The following is a 12833-nucleotide window of genomic DNA, read 5'->3' on the forward strand; positions in this document are numbered from 1 at the left end:
TGGAACTAAATGAGTCTGTATGGGAGAAACTGCCAGATACTGAGAAGGAACAACTCACAAAGCAAAACAAGTTAAATCCACCGGATTTTGTGACAAAACAATGCCTCTTAACAGCTCATACTGTCATTTCAATTTATGAGCGCTTAGGGAAAATTGTTAATCAGGTAGAGCTTCTCAAACATTCCTTTGAGACTTTTATGCAGAAGCAATTAGTGGCAAAAGAGAATCTAGATTATGTCAATAGAGAAATACCCTGTAAAGCGAGGATTTCCACTATCAATAACCCCAGAGGCAATCTATCAGCAACTTTTAAGGAGATGGGGGAAAGAAATCACGGTAGGACTTTACAGGTAAACCAAGTTATGTTGCAAATTGCCTACAACAATATAAACAACGGTAGATGGAGATCCAAGAGAATTATTAGATCCTCGCTGAGCCAACTTCTACAGGTGCCCTTCTACGACATTGATATCCTTGATGTGGAATGGCTTCCTAATACATCAACTTATAAACGAATCTTGTTATCTTTTGAACAATCTACAATTCCTCTCATGTTGTTGAAAATGAAACCTTTTTTATTCAAATTCCAAATAATTCCAGCACAGGTTTTTCGGGATCAAATTATATCTCCTCTGTTCCCTAATAAGCATGATAGTGGGGGGCCTGCAGTTCAAAGTAATGCCCACCTGACAATTCCTAAAGGAATCCCTAAAGGGACCCTGAGTAAGACCACACCGAAGCCCAATTCAGTTAAAACCTCCAACAGCACGGTAGAGAGGCAACCCACAGAGAAACTGGCCACAGATTTAAGTGATTTAATAATTAATATAGAACAACATGACATTACATCCAGAGTGGACGATCTTAAAAATATGCTGCTTACTACAAAGGATTTGGCCATACCACTGTGGAACTCAATAACTACCGCTGAGGCCCACGATGTGGAGAGGGCTTTAGATATGAATTCTATTGATGCTCTCTTATCAATGAATAAAAAGGACCTTACAACTATAATTCCAGTACAACCTTTGGAACCTAAGAGAGTTAATACTGTACCCTCCCCGCATGAAGCATCTAACAAACAAAAGGGTCCAGTTCAAACAGAACTCTTGAACATTGTTGATGACATGGACTTTACATCAGCCTGACAGCTAAGCTTACTAAGTTGGAATATCATGGGCTGGGGAAATAAGTTCCATGATGCAGACTTTGCAAATTACCTCCAAACTTTTAAAATTCTATGTTTACAAGAGACATGGGCCCTTGAAACTAATTTGCCATCTCTTTATGGATTTCAAGCATTTTCTGTTCCCGCAGCTAAAAGTTGTACAAGAGGCCGTGGTAGTGGTGGTCTTACAATATTTATATCGGTTGATTTGCAGGCAGAGATTCAACCAATAACTAGTGCTTTTCCACATTGTATACAAGTGCTAGGTATCAAGAGCATGGATTTTGGTTTCTTAATTTGTATAAATGTTTACTTCCCCCCTAACTTAGCAAAGAACGTAGGTCTTAATAATATTTGGAATAGTTTATCTGAAACCATATTTTCCTTAGAGAGCCAATATCCCTCTACAAGGCTTTTACTTTGTGGAGATTTTAATGCTAGAATCGGAAATGACTCAAGGCAGGTGGAGAGTACTAACCAAGGATCAATTGCTTATACTGCACCAGTTCCTAGGGTCTCAAAGGATATAATTACCAACAAAGCGGGCTCTAAACTTATAGAAATTCTTTCTTTGCATGGCTTGCTGTGCCTTAATGGAACCCATTATGATCTGACATCGGGTCCATATACGTATGTTACCAACAGGGGAACAAGTACAATAGATTATATAATAGTATCTGCAAATCTGGTTCCTGATATTCGTAGATTTGAAGTTATTAGTCGTGTTGAAAGTGATCATTTCCCTTTGTCATTATTATTTAATACTGGGTCATTTCATCTCCCTGGTACTCCCCAAAATCTAAATTTAAACTTAAATTTAAATGGAATTCATATCGGGGAACGGAGAATACGGTGGTCAATTAATCTGGGTAGCTCAGTCCATCAGATGCTGGAGAGTATTACTTTTAAGTCCCTACAATCAGCTATTTTAAATTCCACTTCAGATATTCTACATACTTTTCAAACTATCATTCAAATGCTTAGGCCCAAGTTGGTGAGTAACAAACAATTTAATCCCAACACGGTAGCAACTAACAGATGGTTTGATTTTGAATGTCAAAGTGCTCGGAAAGCACTGATGAAGTGCTCTCGGCAGGCACTTAGAAACAACGACAATATCTCTCCTGAAATCTTAGCCTCTATGCGGTCAGCCTATAAGGCACTTTTAAAATACAAAAAAGATGAATATATTAGAACGCAATGGAAACAACTAGCGCAAGTGGTTACAGAAAAAAATGAGAAACAGTTTTGGGATATTACTGCCTCTAGCATGAATAGGATTAGACCGGTTATTGTGGGGCATATTACATCACAACAATGGTATAGCCACTTTAGTAAGCTCTATGGAGCTACAAATGCAGAGCATCACTCTCCTTCTGTTTTAAAAAATACCTATCTGCCTCAATGGCCCCCAGTTTCAGAATCTGAGATAAAAAAGCTGATTGCAGCTCTGGCATTGAATAAAGCCCCAGGAGAAAATATGATGCCCCCAGAAATATACAAAAATTTTTCTGAATGGTGGGCTCCAATATTAGCTAAGGTATTTACCCAAATTAATAATACTGGGATAACTCCAGTAGGCTGGAAACAGAGTGTAGTCGTCCCCATATATAAGAAGGGAGATAGGCAAGATCCTAATAACTATCGGCCCATAAGTCTGCTGGACGTGGATTCTAAGTTATACAGTAGATATTTATTAAACAGGTTGGAGGATTGGGAATTTAATAACCAGATTATTTATCCTGAACAAGCTGGATTCAGGGAAGGCCAGAGTACTATTGACCACTGTTTGACTCTTTATTATTTAGCCCAGAAAGGAATCGAAGGCCCTACAAAACATCTATTTGTTGCCTTCATTGATCTAGCAGCAGCCTTTGACTCAATTGACAGAAACTTGTTATGGCTTAAATTGGCCAATACCAATATAGACAATCGCTTATTGTTTCTGATTAAGGAACTTTATACCAATACAACAGCAAGGATTAGAGTTGGTACTTCTGGCTCACTAACTGATCCCATTCCCACAAATAAAGGAGTTAAACAAGGATGCCTTTTGGCACCAACACTTTTTAATTTATTTTTGAATAATATTATCCCAGTACTTTCTGGCCCAGAATTCTTCCCGCCTACACTTGGATCTAAAAAGATCTCTATTTTGTTATATGCCGATGACATGGTTTTAATCTCACTTACACGTATAGGTCTGAGAAGGTTACTTTCCAAGTTAGAGGCATTTTGTTCCAAGGAAAAGCTTGTTATTAACTATAATAAAACAAAGGTAATGGTTTTTGGGAAAAGACACACAGATTTTCGTTGTTCTATTAATGGCCATCAGATTGAGCAATGCAGAGAATTTAAGTATCTTGGCATTTACTTCACAGAAAACCTTTCTTGGAAGCCCCATATAGAAGCTAGTAGAGCAGTAGCTGTGAGATTAATTGGAGCAATCCTTAGATTCTATAATCAGGCAGGGGGCCACTTAGTTGCGCCTGCTGTTAAAATATTCCAGAGTAAAGTTATAACCCACATTCTTTATGGCGCTGCTGTGTGGGGGTGGGATGATTCCCAACTGGCCAAACTGGAGGCCATCCAGAATATGTTTCTTAGGAAGTTGCTCCTACTCCCACCTGGCACGCCTGCAGCCTTGGTTCGGGCTGAGGTTGGCCTTCCTTCTATTAGAGCTCGTATTCATTTTACTTTATTTAATTATTGGAAATCTGTAAAAGATTCTACGGTTAAGGTCTTTCCTAAGTTGTGCTTTCATTATTTACCAAGCTGTAAAGTTTGGAACTCAAGATACCAGAGGCTGCTTGAAACATATCCTGCTCTAATTGAAAATCCTTCCAGTTGGAATTCAAGAGAGAAACTCCGTGAATATATTTTTAACCAAGATGTGCATCTGGATAGACTGACTATTAATAACTCGAAATTTTCTAAATGGTTTAGATTATATAAATTGGACCATCAGATGGCTGTTTATTTAGGGAATCTTACATTTTTAAAGCTTAGACAGGCTTTTACAGCTCTCCGCTTCCAAACAATGCCCTCAGCTATGATTGACGGTAGATATTCACATACACCTAAGGATTCCCGTTTATGTATTTGTGGAGCCTCAGAAATTGAGGATTTACCTCATTATTTGTTTTCTTGCTCACTATATACTGGTCCAAGAACTAAATTTATGGGATCTATTCTGTCCAATTTACAGTCTAATACCATTTCCGAAAAAATTTATTTTCTCTTGTCTGATATCGATTCTAAGGTAACTTATAAGGTTTCACTGTTTGCTTCAGCAGCAATTAAAATTCGGGCAAGGGTAATAGCAGACATCGCAGTTGATTGCCAGGGGGATGATCTTATCTAAACTTTGAAGCTTTTTTCTTTTTCTTTTTTCTTTTCTTCTTTTTTCAATGCTTTTAATGACTGTTAGGTGGATGATTTTACCCAAATTTTGAAGTGTTTTTTTTTTCCTCACTTCTTTTAATGTTGTTCTATTTAATTGATTGGAAGTATATTATGTATTATGTATTAAATCTGGATGTTATTTGAGGGGATATTTTATAATTATAAATTGCTGTTACTGGTTTTATATTTTATATTTTATATTTTATCATGTGAATGGCCTTTGGCTTAAGCATTAATAATAAAGATGAGATGAGATGGGGTGTGGGAAAGCCCCAGATGCTGGCGAAACGTCAGGAATAAACTCTTCTAGAACAAGGTCATATGGCCCAAAATACCCAATTGCTTAAATAAATCCAAACTGGGGCAATGCACACACACAAACACACATCCCATAAGGTTTAATGGTTTTTAACTACTTCATTTATATTCACTTACTAAAAAAAGATCTCTGTGGGCTTAGATTCTAGAAAATGTAAAGTCAACTATGTCATGTAAATAAACTGTAATGTAAAATGCAAAGCTGAGCATGCATTTCAGTAGAAAATTAAACAGATAGTTAACAGAGTTTAATGAGATATCTGGTCGACTTATTATTATTATTATTATTATTATTATTATTATTATTATGCTTTATTTATGTAGCGCTGTACAACTTGTTTGAAGAATTGTGGTTGTAGAAGTTTAAATGGATAGATATACAGATCCAGTATTTGAGCAGAAGTTCAAAAGCACTGGTTGAAATGAAGGCCAGAAAGATTTATCTCGCTGAGGATAGGAAATAGTTATTGGAATCCAATTGTTCCTTTCCATATTACCATTCAAAAAGTCATTAAAGGGATAGTCAACCGATGGTAAAAAGGTGTTTGGTTGACTTAATGGAAAAATTATGGTTGTAGAGGTATCAGTTGATAGATATGGAGAATCAGTATAGATTCAAAAAGTACTGATTGAAATGAAAGCCAGATTGATTTATCCAGCACCAATACTCTGAAGGTAGGGAGGACTTTGGGAGGTCTTTAAACCCAATGGTTGTGTACAAAAAGAGGCTCGACATCCATCTGAAATGAGTGCCTTGGTTGTGTTTCAGCATTCAGCCACAACTTCTCCTCCAGCTCCTTCCAGAATGCGCAATGATCAATTCCTGTATTTCAAAATGCATATTGGAAAAGGGTTTGAGGAGCAGAGTGTGCCTTTGAGAGCTTCGTTCATGGGCTAATAAAACCGGTGATAGCCTACCATTTGAAACAACATGAGCTGATTTCCCTTAAGGCCCCCTGTGCGCCTGGCACAAGACTAGAATGACTTGGTACATGTTTTACAAGTTCTGTAACACTGCTCTCAGAACAGCTGCCCTATGGCTTTGCGATTCTTCTTGAGCTTCAACCAGTTTCAAGGTGCCATCTCTTAGGAGTTTATCACGTGAAGGAAATAGGGTGTTTATCCCGTGAATACCCTGGGGAAAATCCCATACTTACAGGTAATAATTTCACATGATGTCGCCCAAAACCCTCCATTAAAGTAGTCACAGAGAAGCATTCATGCACATGTTTTTACTTGCGGGATTTCAGCAAGAATGCATTTGCAATATCACTTTATTTGCACAACAACGTGCCATTTCAGCTTCAATTGCTGGATGCTTCAAATAGGCTTTAATCTCTCTTTAATGCCGAAATCAGCCCCAGTGTGATAAACTCCTTAATGACAACGTCGTGAACCCAGATGCGCCAAGGTGTGAATGAATGCATATCCCCCATCATTACACAGATGGAATCTGGGAAACTTGTGCTCAAGAAATATTGGAGTGTAGTCAAGATGCCAACAGTTTGAGATTGTGCCTTCAATATCTCCCTTTTGAGGAACTCTTATCCATCCTAAATTCCCTTCTCTTTTAGTATTGCAAACCCCAGGATCACACCCAGTATTTCCCCATGTTTACTCAATCAGTTCTCCTAAAGTCTAAAATGTATATCTGGCTATGTCTGGCTTCTCCTTTCCACTGTATAACAAACTCCAGGAGAACATGGTCACTCCCACCTAAGGATCCCACCACTTGCACCCCATTAACCAGATCCTCCCTGTTGGTTAGGATCAGATCTAAAACATGCTTTGATTGAGAGTTCCTGCATGGCAGAATGGGGTTGGACTGGATGGCCATTGTGGTCTCTCCCAACTCTGTGATTGTATGATCCCTAGTTGCCACTTCCACCTTATGGGCAATGAAATTGTCTTCCAGGCAAGTAAGACATTTGCTAGACCTTAAACGTTTGGCTGAGTTTGACTTCCAACAAATAGCAGCATGGTTCAAGTCACTCAGCACTACCACATCTCTCCTTTCTAAGCATGTGGCCATCTGTTCTGAAAATTATGCGTTCTTGGTAGTTTAATTCCATCTCAAAGTTTATCTTTTTGTATATTTTCACTAGATTGTATTTACTTTAATGAGTAAGCCACCTTCAGGTTTTTTTGGGGAGGGGGGGGAGATGGGGATCGGGCTACAAATTCGGTGGTGGCTGTGTGCCAACAAGCCATTGCAAGCTTATGATGATCCTAAAGAGACACTCTTCACATATCAATTATATATACACCCTTGTCCCTCCATATTCGCTGGAATTAGTGGCAGAAGACCCCCGTGAATATGGGAAAACCGCAAATAACAAAAACATGATGTTTTGACCTGAGAGGACACCTCTCTAGGAATCTCTAGGTCCTCCAGGGCAACTCTGTGGCCAACGTCCAACAGACACTGACCATAGAGATGCACTGGAGGAGCTACAAAGGCCTAGTAGAGTATTCTCTCTAGAAATCTCTAGGTCCTCCAAGGCAACTCTGTTTTCAACTGACCATAGAACTGCACTGGAGGAGCTACAAATGACTAGTAGAGTGTTCTCTCTAGGAATCTCTAGCTCTTTCAGTGCAACATTTAGTTAACGTTGACCATAGAGTTGCACTGGAGGACCTAGATATTCCTAGAGAGAACATATTAATCAATTCCATGTATAATCAAATCTGCAAATATCAACTCCGCAGATATGGAGGGATGAGTGTGTGTGTGTGTGTGTATATATATATATATATATATATATATATATATATACACACACGCCCGCAGTGATATCTATGCAAAACTTCTACTTTGGCTGCAGATAGCAAATGTTAGCACAAGCATGCACATATTCTATCAAATTGCCATATATATAACCCCCAGCCCTGGCAACATCCGAGTGCAAATGTTACACATACAATTTTTCCAGGACATCTCCTACATCTCAAGAGGACATCTGGTCACTCTGGACATATTGGACTTTATAGGTCATAACCATCACCATCAGAAATTGGAGCTGTTACCACCCTTTTTAGCAATCTGGCTGCAGCTCTTCAGACCGGCTGAACTGTTTCACACACAGTACAACTCAGCAAATATTAATGCAAAAGTTAAAGCACAATTAAATAATGAATGGTACTGATACACATATTTTTGAAAGTCACATCATGGGTGCGGCAGTTCATTCAGGGTCTTGGATACTCAGGGGACTGTGGGAATGTGGATCTTGTTTTTTAAATGAACGTAATATTTTTGTGTCAGTGACAATATTCCTATATTCAGCCACTAGATGACAGGCTTCTAGAACAAATGTGTGTTTCATTTTAGCTGAAGGTCTTAGTTCAGCACATTGAACAACTTTTTTCCAGAGCATGCTTTGAGAACTATAGCCCTCCAGGTGTGGTTTCATTCCAGATCACATTATTCCTTTCCATCCTATCCAATGTTAAGGGATGATGGATGTTGCAACTGAATTACAACTGGAAGGTTATGGGTTCCTCACCCTTTTCCCATCTTCGTTCCTGATTTTTTAATAACAATACATGAAGTAAGAGCAGAAGACAAAGCAAGGTGAATTTTGAAGGCTTGCCTCAAAATTAAGAAAGAATCGTGATCCTGAAAATTCTTCACCTAAAAAATCTTTCCGCTTACAATTCAGATGAAAAGGAGTACTTCTGGCACACCTTCCGGATCCTTCTTGCCTCCGGACTTGTCTAAGATGGAAAGGAATAATGGGAACTGGAATCAAACTGTGCTAAATTGACACCTTTTCCAATAACACGACACACATTTGTTCTACAAGTTTGTCACCTAGCGGCTGAAGACAATATCACAAGCCAGGGATTTCTTTCCACTGGCAAAAAAAGAGTGCATTCATTTCAAAAACAAGATACTCCAACAGTCCCCTGAGTATCCAAGCCCCTGAATGAACTGTTGCCGCCATGATGTGCGACTTGCTAAAACATGTGCATCAATGCCACTCATTATTTAATTGTGCTTTATTTTTTGCGTTAATACTTGCTGAGCTGTACTGTGTACCAAAAAATTCAGTTGGTCTGAATTGCTGCAGACAGATTGTGAAACAGGGAGAGTTACTGGTGGCAACAGCTCCATTGGCTGATAAAGCGTAATAGGTCCAGATTGGCCAGGTGTCCTCCTTTTCCAGGGCATTTCCTACATTTCAACCTTCGGTCTAGGATGAATGTCAAAATCTCCATTTTGAGTATGACTAGGAAGCAAGAATTCACATTTATATGAGTGTTTTTAGCTTTTATTTTGAGAGAGCCTACATCTTCCTTGAATGTCCTACATCTGGCGGCACCTCCTTTTTGGTTAGGAGATCTGGCCACCCTGAATATGTCAGAGGTCCAGGTTACCTTGATGATATATGATTCCCCCCTATATGTACATCATTACTGAGCACATTCATCTGGCCTGGATTTGATGTATGGTTTTAATCTGTATTTTGAAATGTTTTTATTGAAGTTTTATTTATGTATTGCAATTTTTATCCTGTATTTTGTATTTGATATTGCAATTTTTACCTGGACACCGCTATGATCAACACGGAATAGCGGTTTATAAATAAAACTTATTATTATTACCTGAAGATCCATATTCTGCCATATGAGACCACCTGTGTGTTGAGGTCTTCAGAGGAGGCCCTTTTCTTTTTCCCACAACGGTTGAGAGGTGGCACCATAGCCATGTTTAAATATTAAAACTCATCTGCTGGAGGAGGAATGTACATCTTCAGCAATTCTGTTCAATGAGGTGGGAAAAACTCATGTCAGCCATTTTCTTTCCCTTGCAAGAAGGTTTTATTTTTGAAGATTAGTTCAAGTTCAGGACATTCTTGGCCAAATTTGCACATTGGATTTTGTTTTTGTTTTTGAACAGAAAGCAGCTTTTTCTCTAGGAGAAACCGTGTTTTCTGCAAACAATATAAGTGTGACATCCGAAACCCTCCTCCCCATCGTCTCCAAATTAGGGAATTTGTTTTGCAGCAATTTCTCTTGCCAGAACAGAGCAAACCCACCAGCATCACCAAGTAATGGCCAAGTAATGTACTGGTTTGCTTTCCACAACCCTTCAGAACAGCCAAGAAAACCCTACAGAAAGAGGAGGAGGAGAATGAGGTGAAGGGAGGAGGAAGGATGTGGAAGAAGAGAAAGAAGGAGAGAGAGGAGGAGGAGGAGGAGGAAGAAGATGAGAAGGAGAAGAGCAGGCAGGTGATAGGACCAGGTTGAAGGCAAGGAACCATGGATGCCCCCTTGAGCTCAATGGATGAAAGGCAGGAGTCGAACTATTAAGAAAGAAAGACACTTGACAACTTTTAGAAGGTTTCTGCCTCAAATTGTTATTATCTTATACACTAGTTGCATCAGCCAAAGAGAGTGTTGTAAGTCTGGGAGATGCGGGTTGATTTATGGATCAGGTCTTCATATCTTCACGAGAAAGACGACTGCACCAAGAAGACGTAACTCCTGGAATTCACCTTGTCCAGATAAGTTTATTTCTAATTGACGAAGGAAGGGGCCGATGGCAAAAATCTCCTGTTGATGCCACGTTGGAGAAGAAAAGTGAGCAAGGAAGGAAGGATAAAGAAAGATGCGGGGTGATTTATGGATCAGGTCTTCATGTCTTTACGATAATGACAATATCACCAAGAAGTTGAAAATCCTGGAATTCAGCTTGAATATCCTCGTCTATATTTATTTGACGAGGGACGGGATCGGTGGCAAGAAGATCCTTTTGATGCTACATTGGAGAAGAAAAGCAAGGAAGGAAGGAAAGAGAAAGATGGTCAGTACACGCCATTGAGGTATTTCTCATATGAAAATGAGACCCGTCTGTGTCTCCTCAAATTATCATTACTCACGATTAACAACCGTACACAAAGTAAGAGCAGAAGAAATATACAGATGGATTTTTCACGCTTGCCTCAAAATCAAGAAAGCATTGTTATCCTGAAAATTCTTCCTCTGAAAATCTTTCCTCTCAAAATTCACATAAAAATATGTATCAAGGAATAATCTTGACACATCCCCAGAGAGCATTATTCTGAAGCATCCAGTCTCTGTTCTTCCTTCTCTGAGTCTCTGCCCTCATAAAAAAGCAACACATATTCATGTGCAAACAAACAAAAAAAGACAACTATAGATATATTCTTGATTCAATTCCTCTAGAACAGGTATATAAGTCTGTTGTTTCTATAAATGTTCACAATTACTAATAATTGTTAATAGTGTTAGTCCTTAATAAACATAGTCTTTCTACGTTTTAAATCTGATCTGTGGAAGGGCGGTATATAAATAAAAATTTTATTATTATTTATTTATTAAATACAGCTGTAAGGAGAAGCAATGGCTGAGCGAATGGTCGCTCTCAGATAAGGCTCCTGTGAGACGATCGAAGGGGAAGGTATTGAGAGCCTGTCTTAAAGATTTTGGAGGGACGAAGAATTAAAAGGAGAGACAGGGCAACTATCCCCTTGGCATCGGGGATTTGGAGGTGGTCAGCGGAGGCTAAAAGCGTGGAGGACACAGTGCCTAATGCCCAGGGCAAGGAGCAAGAGGAACTGGGATGGAGGTTGGAGAGTATGGAGAAGAGAAGATTGAGAAGCCGAGCATGGATGGCACGGGAGAAGCCGACAGAGCATAAGCATTGCCCATACCTGCTTCTTGTCATGCTCCAAATGTCCCCCCCCCTTGCAAAAAAAAAATAAACACATGAGAAGGGGTTTCGTTAGGGCAAATACTTTACCGTCCCTGCCATTCTGGAACTTGGAGCATTTTTCCCCTACTTGCATTGGAATCATAGAATCACAGAATTGTAGAGTTGGAATAGACCGCAAGGGCCATCCAGTCCAACCCCATTCTGCCATGCAGGAAATCCAAATCAAAGCATCCCCGGCAGATGGCCATCCAGCCTCTGTTTAAAGACCTCCAAGGAAGGAGACTCTATCACCCTTGAAGGGAGTGTGTTCCACTGTCGAAGAAGCCTTACTGTCAGGAAGTTCCTCCTAATGTTCAGGTGGAATCTCTTTTCCTTCAGCTTGCATCCAATGTTCTGTGTTCTGTTCTCTGGAGCAGCAGAAAACAAGCTTGCTCCCTCCTCAACATGACATCCCTTCAAATATTTAAACAGGGCTATCATATCACCTCTTAAGCTTCTATTCTCCAGGCTAAACATCCCCAGCTCCCTAAATCATTCCTCATAGGGTTTCATGGTTTCCAGTCTCTTCAACATTTTAGTCGCCCTCCTTTGAACATGCTCCAGTTTCTCAATGTGCTTTTTGAATTGTGGTGCCCTGAACTGGACACAATATTCCAGGTGGGGCCTGACCAAAGCAGAATACAGTGGCACTATTACTTCTCTTGATCTAGACACTATACTTTTATTGATGCAGCCTAAAATTGCATTTGCCTATAAAAACACGATGTGAAGATTGACATCCCAACATCCAAAGCCCTGCAGAGACACAGCTGACAAAAGGGAAGGCCTGGCGTTTTTCAAGACCCAGGACAAGTTGGGTAAGGAAGCAGGTGGCATGTAAAGTAAAACCTGTTCACTTACCATTGGTATGTCAGACGGTGGGGAGTTGGACCTCATCAAATCCATGGCAATGCTGCTGTCCATGCTGAGTTCTCCCTCTTGAGCTGATGTCATGCTCCAAATGTCCCTCTTGAGCTGATGAACACAGAAATATTGTTCCTGGGGTTTCTTTTGAGGCCGTCAGCACAATATTTGGTTAAAATCAGGCAGAAACAAGAAGCAGGCGCCCATTCTATTTCAAGAATGGAGCATCCCATGTCAAAGACCCTTCAGGTCTTAGAACAGACTTTAAAGCAGTTATCCCTCAAAGTCTGGTGCTTGAACCTGTTTTCGGAGAGATTATTATGCACTTGAGGCAACTCCATTAAAACTATCCAAACC

General features: G+C 39.7%; 1 protein-coding gene across 1 annotated transcript; it reads left to right on the forward strand.

Moving 5' to 3' along the window:
• The first annotated feature begins 1175 nt into the window (after positions 1–1175).
• On the forward strand, positions 1176–4603 carry LOC149301852 (uncharacterized). The gene is made up of 2 exons (XM_089483715.1): positions 1176–1713; positions 4465–4603. The coding sequence occupies exons 1-2, from the start codon at positions 1176–1178 to the stop codon at positions 4530–4532; spliced, it is 606 nt and encodes a 201-aa protein (XP_089339841.1). The 3' UTR covers positions 4533–4603.
• The last annotated feature ends 8230 nt before the right edge of the window (positions 4604–12833 follow it).

The sequence above is a fragment of the Sceloporus occidentalis genome, unplaced genomic scaffold (assembly GCF_023333645.1).
Source record: "Sceloporus occidentalis isolate IW3139 unplaced genomic scaffold, rSceOcc1.0.p SCAF_20, whole genome shotgun sequence".
Taxonomy (NCBI): Eukaryota; Metazoa; Chordata; class Lepidosauria; order Squamata; family Phrynosomatidae; genus Sceloporus; species Sceloporus occidentalis.